Genomic DNA, 12931 nt, shown 5'->3' with positions numbered 1-12931 from the left:
GGGGGGAGCCGTCCCTGGGTGCAGCCCCCAAGGTGGGAGCTGACGCACAGATGGAGGCGGCCCCCCGGGTGGGAGCTGCGCTCCCTGTCCCCGGACACGGGGCTCCCCAGGCCAGACCTGAGGCACCACGTGGGTGACAACAGGGACGTAGAGGGGTTGCAGTGTCACTGGCACTGCTGCGTTGCCAAAGGTGGGCTGCATTGCAGCAGGCCGGTGGTGGCACAAAGGATCCAAAGAAAGCGGCGTCGGGTGTCGGAAGCACCGTCAGCGTCGGTGAAGGGATTCTCTCTGTGGGGAAATGCCCAAATGGGCGCTGGGTGAGATGTGGGGCACTGGGAGCAGCCGGAGGGCCGCAGTGCCAGGAGCAGAGCAGCCTGCTGCCTTACCTGCCAAGGGAGCTCGAGAGTGGCAGCGGGGGGTTCCGTGACCGCTGAGGTCAGCCCCTCTCCCTGAGCTCACAAGAACTCTCTGTGACGCTGTCACAGCACGGCTCTGCGCCTGCCCCGTCCCCAGCACTTGCTGTGGCTGCTCGCTGTGGCCTTCCGTTGTCTCAGTAGAGATGATAAACATGATGGAAAAGAACTTTTTTCGTGTCTGGGTGGCGATGAGACCAAGGGAATGGTTTTAACGTGAAGGGGGGGATTGGGATTCGAGGTCAGGGAAGTTCATCCCAGGGGGAGCTGAGGCCCTGGCACTGCTGCCCACAGCGGCCGTGGGTGCCCCATCCCTGCGGGTGCACCCGACTCAGCTCCCATTGCAGGGAATGGAGACGAAGGCAGGGACGTGGCTGACGGCACTCCAACTCCCGGTGGCATCGCAGGGCTGCGGTGCTTGGACTCTGAAAGCCACCAAACTCCCACTGCTGGCTGCCTCCCTTCACACATCCGCCTGTCACAAAGCACAGGGGCTGGAAGGGAGCTCTGGAGATGCCCGCAATACAACCTGCCCCCAGAGCAGCTTCCCTGCAGCGCTGGCACAGGAGAGTCTGCCTTGAGCTGGGAGCCCAGCACTCACCCAGTGCTCCACACGTGCCCAGTGCTTTCTGCGGCCCTCAACAGCCTCCCAGGGCCACCAGTCCTGCCCTGGGCCCCCCCACCAACACACCCGATGCTCAGTACGTGACCATCTCCTTCCCCAGGCACAGAACGAGGCAACGCGGGGCCGCGCCCGGGATCGCCCCGAGCCTCCTCTTCTGCAGGCTGAGCCGCCCCAGCTCTCCCGGAATCCCACGCCGAGCATTTCCCACGCGGCGCTGAGGAGGGGAGGCGATTCGGGGGGACGAACGGGGCCGGGCAAGGGGACGGGTTGGGAAATCGGAGCTGCAGAACGGACGGCAGGCAGAAGCGGTGAGCAACGAACGCTCAACGTTTAATCGTTTAACACACAGAGCGACAAACAGCGCCCAGCGGCCCCGAGGCGCGGGACGGGCGGCGGCGGAGACTCGGAGCGGCGGAGCGGCGGAGCGGCGCAACGCCACTCTCCCCGCACGGAGCCCCACAGCCGCGGCCGCCATTGACGGAGAGCCCGCGCTCGGCCCCGCCTCCCCCGTTCTCCCATTGGTCGGTCCGCCGAACGGGGCAGGAGCTCCGCACGGGGTCCTTTCCGTGCGCGGTCGCGCCGTCATTGCGTCATCAGCGCGCGTCCCGCATGGCCCAGGCTCGGCTGCCCGCGGCGCTGCCCCACGTCATGCGCCTGCTCCGCTTCCAGCGTCCCGGGGCGGCCGGGCCCCGGCTGGGGCTGCAGGAGGACGAGGGCGGGGACGTGGTGGATCTCAACGAGGCCGAGCCCACGCTGCCCCGCTCCATGCGGGCCTTCCTGGAGAGCGGCGAGCACGGGCTGGCGGCTGCCCGCAGGTGGGGGTCCGGGGATGGTAAACGGGTCCGGAGATGGGCGAGGCGCTCCGGAGGTCGGTGTGGGGGTCGCGAGGCGGACTCGCGGATCCCCGAGATGCCTCCAGGGCGGCAGAGCGGGTGTCGGAGTGTCGCGCTGTGTGCTGGGGTCCCCTGGCGGGTGCCGGGCACCTCGCTGCGGTGTTCCGGTGCCCCGAGCCGGGCGCTGAGGCCCGCAGGTGGAAGCCCGGTGCCCCCCGCACTCAGTCCCGCCCCGCAGAGCGCTGGCCTCGGGCCAGCACCGTTTGCCCCGGGCGGGATTGCGGCTGTTGGCGCCCATCGACGACCCCGAGAAGGTGATCTGCGTGGGGCTGAACTACCGCGACCACTGCCTGGAGCAGGACGTCAAGGTGCCCAAGGAGCCGCTCATCTTCAGCAAGTTCCCCAGCGCCATCGCCGGGCCATTCGATGACATCGTGCACCCGGCCGAGAGCAGCGTGAGTGCCCGCGGGCCCTCTCCCCCTGCAGGGTACGGCCCGGCCCAGCCCCCCTGCACGCCATCTTCTCCCCCAGGAGGTGGACTGGGAGGTGGAGTTGGCTGCCATCATCGGGAAGACCGGGCGGCACATCCAGGTAACACTTTCTCCGGGTGTGCTGGGATCCAGCCCTGCTGTGTGCCCCCATCCTGTTGGCTGAGTGGGTCCCTGTGCCTTCCCCCCGCCCACAGGAATCAGAGGCTATGGAGCACATTGTAGGCTTCACTGTGGCCAACGATGTCAGTGCCCGGGACTGGCAGATGCGAAGGAATGGGAGGCAGTGGCTGCTGGGGAAGACTTTTGACACCTTCTGTCCCATAGGGCCGGCTATTGTCACCAAGGACTCAGTGACAGGTGGGGACTGGGCAGAGAGGGGGTCTTTTTTTCCAGCTCCTTAGGATGACACATCTCCTCTGCAGACGTCCACAACCTGCGCATCCGCTGCAGCGTCAACGGGCAGCTGATGCAGAACAGCAGCACCAGCCAGCTTGTCTTCAGGTTGCCCCAGCTCGTCGCCTGGGTGTCCCAGTATGTAGCACTGGGGGGGGGGGGGGGGCGGCATCCTGGTTCTCCAGGTGCTTGGGAGACAACCAGCTGACACCTCCTGTGCCCCCCAGGTTTGTCACGCTACGCCCTGGGGATGTCCTGCTGACAGGAACCCCTCCTGGCGTGGGGGTTTTCAGGAAGCCCCCCGTGTTTCTCAAGGTGAGCACCGGGTGGGGTCACTACATAAGGCCAGGTGGGTCAGTGTGGCAGAAGAACCCTCTGAGGTTAGCACTTCAGCTTCGTGTGTTCCCCTCCCTGTCCCTTGTCACCAACCTCCTCAGCAACCCAGATTTCCCCTTTCTGGGTTCCCGGCTCCTGCTGGAAGTAGAAAACCCTGCCACTGCTCTCCCCCTGCAGCCCCCTCCCCCTCCATCCTCTCTGTGGGGATGAAGGAGCTGCCAGATGCACGGGGCTGCAGCATCTCCTGCCTTTGCAGCAAGGTGACGAGGTGCAGTGCGAGATTGAGGAACTGGGCACCATTTGCAACAAGGTGGTGTGAGGACCGACCTCCACCTCAGACCTGCCGTGCCTTGCTGCGATGGCTCTCAATAAATCTGCACCAGGAGACAGCTGCTGCTCCCAGCTTTATTGCTCTGCAGGGTTGGTGGCTACAGCTGCATGAACTGCTCAAGGAAGGCTCGCAGCTTCCCCTGGCCCTCGCTGGAGTTGAATGGCTGCACGAGGTGCAGAAGGGGCCCCAAAGGGCTCTGCGTCTCCTTCAGCACCTGGGGGGTTGGGGGTGTCACCGGCAAGACTGCTGATGGGGGTGGGGGCAGAGCCCCCCCACCTACACTCACCCCTATGTTCTTGAAGCTCTGCAGTGTGCTCAGCACCAGGCTCCTGGGGGTGCGCGTGGGGCACTCTGGAAAAACAGACATCCTCAAAGGTGCCCCCCACCCCTGTTCCACCCACAGCCCTGCTGGGGTGGGTGGACCCCCAACATGCCCCCACTCACCCAAACCATCTTCCTCTGCCAGGAACTGCTGCAGTGCACATGCACACATTGCTTCTGAAGGGAGAGCAGGATCAGCATTGGGGTGGGGAGAAAACCTCAGTGCCCCCCTCCACCCCACCCCACGGCACCGCAGCCCCCTCCAGCTTCAGCGAGAAGCTGAGTTACGAGTGCAAGTGTGCCTCAGTCTCCCCCAGAGCTGAGTGGGGCTGATGTGGGGGCAGAATGGGTGGCCCAGGGTCATATGGGAGGTTCAGGGGGAGTCCTACCTGTCTGGGGCCAGCTGTGTTGTTCCAGGAAAGCCACTGCTCGCACATAGGTCGCCAGCACAGGGCTGAGGAGGTGACAGAAGAAGAGGAGGAAGCCAGGTGAGTCTTTGGGCTCGCGGATCTGGAAAGGAAAGAGCCAGATTTTCAATGAGTTTGTTAAGCCTCAGTGTGCCAAGGCATCCTAGGGCCACGGAGCAGGGAGCCCCTGCATACCCTGAAGCAGCGTTTGCGGTGGCTGTCATCGCTGTCACTGTCACTGAAGTCCAGGTCGGTCCAATGCAGAGTCCTGCCGCATTGCCATGAGGACACATCGCAGAGATAGCGCTCACCCTCCTGCAGAGCGAAGCTTTGCGCTGGCACTGCATGTCCTCATCCCCTCACCTCTACTCAGGGAAACCTCCCAATCCAGGGAGCAGTGGATTCATGCCACAGTCCCTTGTTCCCTTCCCAACCAGGACTGGAGGGCACCCACCTCTTCAGCCTCCAGCAGCCCGCACAGTGTGAGCTTGTCCAAGACATCCTGGCTCTGGCAGTCAAGGGGCTGGCAGGGCTGCAGGGAGAAAGGGGTGAGCAAGGAGCCGCACAGCCGCCTCCATGTGCCATGGGCAGCCCTAGTGCCACCTGCATCTACCTTCAGCCCCAGCAGGTTGGGGGGCAGCAGCTGCAGCAGCGCCAGGATCTTGCGGTGCAGCTCGTCCTCACTGAAGGTGATGCTGGAGGGGCAGGGGGCCTCCCCCACAAAGGGCAGCAGCTCCAGCAGCAGGGCACGGATGGCACAGGCTGTGGGCACAGCATGGTGAGCAGCATCACTGCTGCCCAAAGCAGGGACCCCCAGCACCCCACTGCTCACCTCCCACCGCCTCACTGGCAAAGACTGGCACAAGTTGAGCACTGTGGCGGCTCAGCTCCTGCTGCGTCTCTGCTGAGTCCTTGACGACCACCATGACATCACCCAGGGGTGCAAGATGGTAGAGGGTGAGGTGGGCTCTGAGCAGGGCCAAGCTGTGCAGCACCAGGTCACGGAGCTGCCCCGAGAAGCTCACATCATGCTGCCGTAGCAGCGTCTCCTCCAGCAGCCACGCAAAGTCTGCCATGAGCTGTGAGAGCCGCACGCACTGCAGGAAGAGGGGGCTGAGCTGGCCAGGAGCTACAAGGGGCAGGCCGGGAAGCTTGCTCCAGCAGCAGATGAAGCTGGAACCCCAAAGGGCTCTGGCCTCACCTTGTGGTGCTTGTGCAGCAGCAGCGCCGCTGTGATCCCCACAGCTGTGACGGCAGAGCACGCAATGGCATCTGCGAGGAGCAAGAGGCACTGCTGTTTGCACCCTGTTTCCAGCGCAGGTGCTGCCGTGCAGCAGCCACACATGGAAATGAGCAGTAATTGCAGCACGGCTGCTGTCAGTCAGAGAGGAAGTGGGGACATGCAGTCCTTTGTATTCCCATGCCCTCCCCAGAGCTGCGTACCACTCAGGGCGTGCAGGCCCAGCTTTGTCACCATCATTTCCTCTTCCGCCTCTGAGCTGGTGGTCATTCCGTGCTCCGGACCATCCGCCCTGCTGTAATCCGGCTGTCTGGAGCCGTAGGAAATAGAGAGGTGGGAAACCGGGGCTGGGAACAGGCAGTGAGGGCAAGGCACTGCTCCCCCTGGCTTACAGCACACCGAGGATGGTGGGCAGCAGCTCCTCCAGTGGATTCCCCATGGTGCTCCGACAGATGAGGCTTTGTGCCACAAACTCCTGGAGAGGAGCACACAGCCCATGAATGCCTGCAGCCCACAGCTGACTCATTGCTTTCAGTCCCTCCAAGAGCTGCCCCACAGGCTCATGGAATCTCTGCAGATCCCCCCAACACCCCAAGCCCCTCTGTGCAATTCCACAAGGCTCGCACAGCCCCAAGCCTTGCTGTACCATGTCCCCCGGGGACCGGGCTGGGCTCTGGGAGCCAGCTCTACCACAAGAGCCCCAACTGGACCCCACCACTGTACCTGCAAGGAGAAGGGCTGGGCCAAGTCCACACGAGCGCAGCCGAAGCATCGGCACAGGGCTTGGCACACAGCCCAGAGGCAGGCCCCAAGGCCGAGGGGCTGAGCGCTGTGCTGGGGGGAGAGGGAAGGCAGCATTACTGGGGGGTGACAGGAGAGATGCCCCTATTCCCAGCTGCGGCGCCGTGTGCAGCCTCACCGCTCCATTCGTGCAGAATCTGTCGGGCGTCTGGTCGTAGGCGATGCTCACAGGGACTAGGAGGATGTCAGGCACAGCACCATCCTGCACAGCGCGGCACAGCGGGGCCAGCCAGGCACGGGCCGGGCTGGAGAGGTGCCACAGGGCACAGGGCTCCTCCAGGAAGATCACCAGAGGCTGCTGGCTCCTCAGCACCTCCTCGACGTACTGGAGCAGAGGGGGAAAGTTGGGGCTGACAATGGCACCATAGGGGCCTGTGGGAGCTGCCACCGCCCATTGCTGGGGGTTTAGCGTGGCCTGGCAGCTTTGCCCTTCTGTCTGTGAGCCCGAGATGCCCCCACTGAGCGCCTTGAGAGCTTGGGGGGGCAGGAGGGAGGTTCTTCCTCCACTGCAGGGGTTGGAACTTGATCATCTTAAACCCAACCCAACCGTTCTCTGATTCCCATCCCAGCAATGGGGGAATGCCAGGGTGAGACGTACCGAGGTCAGCACAGCTGCTGGGAGCTCTCCATCCTGGCCACTCAAAGCCTGCTCCACCCTCGTGGGCAGGAAAACTGCTCCCAGACAGCCAAGCAAGGCCCTGCAAGGGAAGAAAGCACCATGAGCACCCACCCCGCACAAGGTTGTGTCCCCATTACCAACCCTGCGCCCTTCCCGCTCCCTAGCCCCGCTTGGTGTGCACAGCTGCATCCACCCCATGTGGGGAAGCGGCCTCATGCAGCCGGATGAGGATTCCCCGTGCCTTACCGCAGGCGAGGGCTGCAGGTCAAGTTGCCCACCGTCACCCTGGGCACCCCCAGGCCCTGGGAGAAGAGGAGGAAGGACAGGAGCAGCCCGTCCACCTGGGACTTGTGGGTGGAGAGGAAAACCAGCGGCACGCCGGGCTGCGGGGATGGAGGATGCAGTGAGAGCTCGGCACTGCGGTGTGCCTGGAGCAGGCAGGCAGGTTCCTCACCGTCCTGGCGGCCCTCAGCACCATCTCCAGCTGCCCCCGGTGCAGCTGCACGCTGAGGAAGAGGCGGCTCAGAAAGCGAAGCAGTGCCCAGCAGCACAGCCTGCGGGGAGGAGAGGCACAGCACAGGGGTGAAAAGCCATACGGGGCCACGGGCTGCACCCAAAGCCCTCCAAAACCTCAGCCAGGCAACAGGACAGCACAGCCAGGGCTGTGAGCACATCCTTTCCCCATCACTGCACCATCGCCTGCCTCAGTTCCCCCCATCTGAGCACCAAACAGGGCTGTGCAAGATGGCTGACTGCACAGCATCGACTCCTCGTCTCACTGCTCAGCTCCCACGAAGCAAATAAACAGCTTTACTATAAATTAAGTTAAAACATTAAAGGCTGGATGTGACAAGACCACCTCCTCTGCCCCGGCAACAAAAGCTGAAGTCAATTACCCCTCCATCTCCCCGTCCTCCCGCGCCGCTTACGCTTACGGGAAGGATCCGAATGCTTTTATCCCCAGGGTAATTTCTTCCCTTTAAATACTTCAGACTGCTCAGAGGGTTCTTTTATTACAGCTCAATCAGACAAGCAATTAGGCTACAATGCAACCTTTAATTGCCAATTTCTCAATGATAGGAGGTAAAAAGGAAAAAAAGAGAAAGAAAAAAAAAAGAGCTTAGAAAGAAAAATTTCCTTTTGCTTTGCTTTGCTTTGCTTTCCATCCCCCCCAGCGTGGCCATTTTCCCCCTCTTTGCCACTCTGGTGTTGCACTCTGCTCTGCAGAGGGGACAATATCCCCACGGAGCTGTGAGTTGCAAACTGCCACGCGTGGGGCTCTGCACAAACTGAAGGAGGAGAGCGGGGCTGGGAATGGCCCACCATGGAGCTGGGACCCCCAACCCGGGGCCCGCACCCACCTGAGGACAGGGAGGCAGAGAGGGGCCTGGATCCTAGCCAGGATCCCCAGGACTTTCTCCTTGCACTGCTGCTGGAACTTGCTGTCCCTTCTGCAGCTGCATGCCTGGCTGGCAGCGACATCCTGCACCCTGCATGGAGATGAGGTGGGAGCAAGGGGTTAACGCGTTTTTCAGCAAAAGACAAAAAACCAGTTATGGATTACAGTAATTACAATGTACCGGCTGCCAAGCCTGGGCTGTACAATTAGCAGTGACAAGGGTGGAGGTGACAGGTGCCTGACGAGGCCGCGTCACCCAGCGCCATGCGGCACGGAGCAGCCCCCGTGCGAGGACCCCTGGGGGTGGCAGCGAAGGGGAGCAGAGAGCCGATGCCACGCACCTCTTATTGCTGCAGACTCTCTCCAGGAGGTCCCTGGGGGTGTCGGTGAGCACTTTCCAGCTGCCCACAGCCAGGATGCAGCAGATCCGTCGCACCAGCCAGCCCCTGAACCTGGGTGAGACGAGCGGTGAGCACCATGAGCGCCGCAGGGCGCCGGCACTGCCTCACCTCCCACACAGGCTCCTGGCGAGCGTTTAAGGCTCTGGTTCCCATCTTACAGCTGGGGAAACGTGCTGGGAACATGCTGGCGGCTTTGGGGTGCAAGGGAAGCTCTCCAGGCACCAGGCAGCCTCCCCAAAGCTGCTGCTGCCAGTGACAGCCCGCTCAGCACACAGCCCCTGCCAGCAGCAGCAATGCTCCATCCCAAGCTGGGACTTCCCCAGATGTGCCCCACATCCAAGCTACACAAACACCACCAGGTCAGAGAGGGCTGAAACTGAGGCTTTGAGCTTTGCAGTGCACAGGAAGCTGGCGCGAGGCGCTCAGGCAGCGAAGCAGGGACTGATACCTGGGTCTGCTCTCGCTCTCAGCCTCCCATCTCCAGCCTCTCTTCAGCATCCCACAGCTCCTGAGGCACACTGAGCAGAGATGAATTATTCAGAGAGTTTGAAAGCTGGGAGCTGGGATATTTCAAGCAGAAGGGAGCGTCGTGACCCGATTTGGAAAAAAACACAGCGCAAAACTGCCAAACCACTAGGGACTGCTCCAAAAAGGAGAGGAACCACGGGAGTCCAGCACCTCCAAAACCAGATAACTGCACGAGAGCAGCCACATCAGCTCCTCAGCATCACAGCAGCTGAGCTCCAGCACTGGGCCGTGGGGAGGAGGACACACATGGGGGCTGGGAGCAAGCTGGCCCAGCATGCATGAAATCTTCCTTGCGCCGGAGTCCAAAGGGAGAACAAACCCCCCCCTGCTCCTTCTCAGGCTCTTCCCAAAAGCTTCAAGAGTCCAAGTGTTGATTTCAGAACTCACAAACCCTCGACACTGTGCCTGGCTGCCCTTTGAGGCCATAAGGGTGACAGCAGAGGAACAGACCAAGCCCTTTCCTCTCTGCTGTTATTAGTGCTCTGCACTTGGAGATGTGCCTACAGTTCAGAAAATAATTAGCATGATTGCTTTCTGGACTAATTAGCGAGCAAGTGTGACAGAGAGGCATCCCCACGCTCCAGTGCCACAGGGTAACTTAATTTGGAGAAAGAAAGAACAAAATTTGTAACGACTGCTCTGCCCAGCACTCCCAGCACAGGGCTCTGACCTCACCTGGTATCCTCCTCCGTCACCCAGGTGGCACTGCGGAAGCCGAGGGAAGAGAGACGAGCGTGGTAGAAGCCATCCTGGGAGCAGAGCAAGGCGTCAGACTTGGCTTTGGCTGCGGGAGACAGCAGCCCTTGGCTGACCCTGGGCTCACCCAGCTCCTCGGGGTGCAGGCCTGGCAGCAGCGCCTCAGGAGCGGCCGGAACCAGCGCCGAGAGGGGATGAAAACTTCCACTCTTTGCCCCGACTCAGAGAACCAGGCCTTCATCTGAAACAAGGCAGAAATGTAAGGGGAGGGACGGCACAAGACATCCTTCACCTGGAAATAATGACGTGAGGGTGAATGGTGTCCAAAATGCATTCCCACCGGGGAGAAGGGAAGCCCCGCCGCTGGGCTCACTGGGGAGAAACAAAGGTGCTGTTTGCTGGTGCCATCCCCCCGGGCTCACCACCACCGTGTTTGTGCCACCATCACTGCAGGAGTGTGGGGACCCAGACGGGGCAGGACCAGCACCCCGGGGTGCTCACCGTGCGCTGGTAGCAGCTGGCCCTCACAGATGTGTCTGGCACGGCCCGCAGAGCTCAGCTGAGGAGACAGGAACAGAGAGAGCTGGGAACACGGGGATGTGCGCCTCATCCCCATCTCACAGCACAGAGAGCACAAGAGCAGCCAGGAGGCCTCTCCCCCAAATCTGGGATGGGAGGGCAGCAGGGTGGGACCCACAGGGCATAGGAAGGAGGTAGTGAGCCCCTCTCCACTGCAGACACCTGAAGGGAAGGGAGCTGCTCCTCGGTGGGGAGATGAGTTGTTCTCCTGCAGAGGGAGAGGAGGGGGGGAGAAACAGCAGCCAATGCACCAAAAGCCCTCGGGAAAAGAATTTCTTCTTTGTAAGACAGCTCCGGCACAGCTGCAATTGACTTTTCCCTCCCACACTCTCCTCCCCCAGGCAAGTCGATGCCAATCTGCACCCAAAACCCCCACGGTCTCCCCGAGACACAGAGATCCCTCCATCCCTGGGAGGGTTGGGGGCACCCGGAGCGGCGTTGCTTTCCTCCGTGCCCAAACCCAGCCCCACAACAGCAGCCCCAAGGGAAGGGTCAGGCAGCAACAACCGCCCAGCATCCCACTGCTGGAAATCCCCAAACACGGAGAGACCCCCAAAAAACACGGCAGGAAAATAAACCAGTGCAGCTGCTTGCTGCCATTGAGGTGCAAGGTGCCAGGAAGAGCAGGGCGACGGCCTGGGCTGCTCAATGCCCCACACAAACCCCTCTGGCAGAGCCGGCGCAGCCAGCGGGGCTGCAAACACTTCTTCCCCCGCTTCAGAGCAGAGATTTTAAAGTCATTTAATTCCAGGAATCAGCACTCAGTGAGACTCCTGGCAGCTCGCTTGTAGAAAAACAACCTGTTTGTCAACTGCAGCACGGGGAAAACGGGAGAAACGGGGGAGAAAAGGAGGAGCGGGGCCGACGTCAGCGTGTGCTGGGGCACCGGGGGGACCCGCAGGGGAACCTGCCCGGGTTCGGACAGGGTGCACGGGGGCGCAGGGAACCGGCCGGCCCGGCCTTGAGCCGTGGGGCCTCGCCTGCAGCCGCGCCGTGCCGGAGGGGCCCCGTGCCGTGCAGCTGGGGGAGAGGGGATGGAAGCAGGCGGATGGGGTCGGGCCTGAGGAGGGGCTGCTGGCACGGGGCGCCCCGCGGGGCCTCGGGGGTTTCCCCAGCGCACGGGGCTCCTTCCCCTCCACGGGGATCCCGCGGGTTTGGAAGCCCACCCAAAGGGCTCTGGTTGGGGTCCCACCCCGCACGGATCCCTTCCACGCCGCACGGACCCCGCAGGGCCACGTGGGAGGAAGCGGCCCCAACGGCGCCCGAGGGTCCGCAGGGCCTGGGCAGGGGCCGCACCACGCGGGCCCCAATCGCACAGGCCCCAATCAATCACACAGCCCCCATACGGAGCCCACTGAGCCCCACACGTCCCGTGCGGCCCCACGCAGCCCCACCCCGGCCCCCGGCCCACCTCAGCACAGCCCGGCGCTGCCGCCCCGCTCCGGCCCCCGGCCATGCGGACCCCCGGGGCGGTGCGGGAGGCGGTGCTGGGGCGGGAGGGGGGGGGAGGTGAAGGATGAGGAGGGAAAAAAGGCAGGAAAAAAAAAGTGAAGGGGCAGAGAATGGCGCTCCGTCGGCCGGGCCGGGCTCTGCGCTGCCCCCCTCTTCCTCTCTATTCTCCCTCTTTTTTAGGCTCTCCCTCTCTTATTTTGTCCCTTTCCCCCCTTTTTACCCCTTTTCCCCCGTGCCCATCTCCATAGGACTGTGTCCAACCCCATAGGATCGTGCCCACCGCAATAGGATGAAGCCCAACCCCATGGGACCGTTCCCACCCCATAGGATGCTGCCAACCCCACGAGACCATGTCCAACCCCACAGGGTCATGCCCATCCCCATAGGATTATTTCCCATCCCCGTAGGATGATGCCCATCCCCTTAAGATCATGCCCAGCTCTGTAGGCCCATTCCCATGCCCTATAGGATGCTGCCAACCCCATAGGACCATTCGCATCCCATGTCAGCTGTGGGCAAACACAGCTTCATTCCCTGGAGCCCCACAGCCGCAGGCTGAGCCCCGGCTGCAGCTCATCGCACCCCACATCCCCCCAGGTCTTTTTTATGATCTTCCATCTTTGGGATTTGTTACAAAAATTGTTAAAAAAACATAAATGGGATTTGTTGAAATGAATTTTACATGGTCTCTCTTTGCAGCAAACCCAGCTTAGGGGGATTTCAGTTAGTCACCATGACAACCCGGTGCTGTTCTGGGGAAATTACTGGGGAGAGGAGGGCTGCGAGCACCGGGGAGTGGGGAGGGGACAAAGTAAAGGGGCAGTGATGGGGCAGAGTGGGCACTGGGTCTGTGTGCAGGTCACAGGATGATGCCCAGCCCCATAGGACCATACTCAAGCCCTCAGGATAATGCCCAACCCCATAGAACCATGTCCAACCCCACTGAACAATGCCCAGCCCTACAGGGCCATTCCCATTCCCATGGGACCGTGCTCAACCCCATAGGTCCATGCCCAGCCCAAAAGGACCATGGCCATCCCCAAAAGAGTTTGCCAACACGACAGGA

The 12931-nt window shown here is 62.1% G+C and overlaps 2 protein-coding genes across 13 annotated transcripts; one reads left to right on the top strand and one right to left on the bottom strand.

Moving 5' to 3' along the window:
• The first annotated feature begins 1647 nt into the window (after positions 1 to 1647).
• FAHD2A (fumarylacetoacetate hydrolase domain containing 2A) lies at positions 1648 to 3480 on the top strand. Of its 4 annotated transcripts, none has more exons than XM_042893166.1 (7): positions 1648 to 1853; positions 2110 to 2326; positions 2403 to 2462; positions 2557 to 2719; positions 2785 to 2893; positions 2983 to 3070; positions 3348 to 3480. In XM_042893166.1, exons 1-7 carry the CDS (start codon positions 1648 to 1650, stop codon positions 3408 to 3410), a joined length of 906 nt encoding a protein of 301 aa, XP_042749100.1. In that variant the 3' UTR covers positions 3411 to 3480. The 4 variants fall into 4 exon arrangements, with proteins under 4 accessions (XP_042749100.1, XP_042749098.1, XP_042749099.1 ...); XM_042893164.1 differs by having other exon boundaries at positions 1660 to 1853; positions 3240 to 3480; XM_042893165.1 differs by having other exon boundaries at positions 1660 to 1853; positions 3149 to 3480.
• On the bottom strand, positions 3479 to 11881 carry GPAT2 (glycerol-3-phosphate acyltransferase 2, mitochondrial). 9 transcript variants are annotated; one of them, XM_042893156.1, is made up of 23 exons: positions 11825 to 11867; positions 10576 to 10621; positions 10336 to 10393; positions 9962 to 10075; positions 9814 to 9887; positions 8551 to 8661; positions 8172 to 8300; positions 7265 to 7364; positions 7057 to 7193; positions 6790 to 6889; positions 6310 to 6516; positions 6114 to 6224; positions 5783 to 5865; positions 5594 to 5700; positions 5352 to 5473; positions 4983 to 5247; positions 4764 to 4912; positions 4605 to 4682; positions 4346 to 4465; positions 4133 to 4253; positions 3867 to 3920; positions 3709 to 3773; positions 3479 to 3636 (listed from the first exon to the last, which is right to left on the bottom strand). In XM_042893156.1, the coding sequence occupies exons 4-23, from the start codon at positions 10073 to 10075 to the stop codon at positions 3520 to 3522; spliced, it is 2364 nt and encodes a 787-aa protein (XP_042749090.1). In that variant the 5' UTR covers positions 10336 to 10393; positions 10576 to 10621; positions 11825 to 11867; the 3' UTR covers positions 3479 to 3519. The 9 variants fall into 9 exon arrangements, with proteins under 9 accessions (XP_042749090.1, XP_042749088.1, XP_042749091.1 ...); XM_042893154.1 differs by having other exon boundaries at positions 10336 to 10417; positions 10532 to 10621; positions 11825 to 11865; XM_042893157.1 differs by having other exon boundaries at positions 10532 to 10621; positions 11825 to 11865.
• Between the last annotated feature and the right edge of the window lie 1050 nt (positions 11882 to 12931).

The sequence above is a fragment of the Lagopus leucura genome, unplaced genomic scaffold (genome assembly GCF_019238085.1).
Source record: "Lagopus leucura isolate 7727_CA_CO unplaced genomic scaffold, USGS_WTPT01 146-4_obj-0_obj, whole genome shotgun sequence".
Classification (NCBI taxonomy): Eukaryota; Metazoa; Chordata; class Aves; order Galliformes; family Phasianidae; genus Lagopus; species Lagopus leucura.
Note: the sequence above shows the minus strand (reverse complement) of the source record. Positions and strands in the feature narration are given on the sequence as shown.

Bases quoted from the DNA above. Each gene is read 5' to 3' on its own strand.
- FAHD2A (XM_042893163.1), top strand. From the start codon at position 1,687: ATGCGCCTGCTCCGCTTCCAGCGTCCCGGGGCGGCCGGGCCCCGGCTG. The intron at 1,854-2,109 runs GTGGGGGTCCGG...CCCGCCCCGCAG, and splicing joins GGGCTGGCGGCTGCCCGCAG to AGCGCTGGCCTCGGGCCAGC. The intron at 2,720-2,784 runs GTGGGGACTGGG...TCTCCTCTGCAG, and splicing joins CACCAAGGACTCAGTGACAG to ACGTCCACAACCTGCGCATC.
- GPAT2 (XM_042893152.1), bottom strand. From the start codon at position 11,869: ATGGCCGGGGGCCGGAGCGGGGCGGCAGCGCCGGGCTGTGCTGAG. The intron at 8,662-9,813 runs GTGAGGTCAGAG...CGTCTCACCCAG, and splicing joins GTGACGGAGGAGGATACCAG to GTTCAGGGGCTGGCTGGTGC. The intron at 8,301-8,550 runs GTGCGTGGCATC...ATCTCCATGCAG, and splicing joins AGAGTCTGCAGCAATAAGAG to GGTGCAGGATGTCGCTGCCA.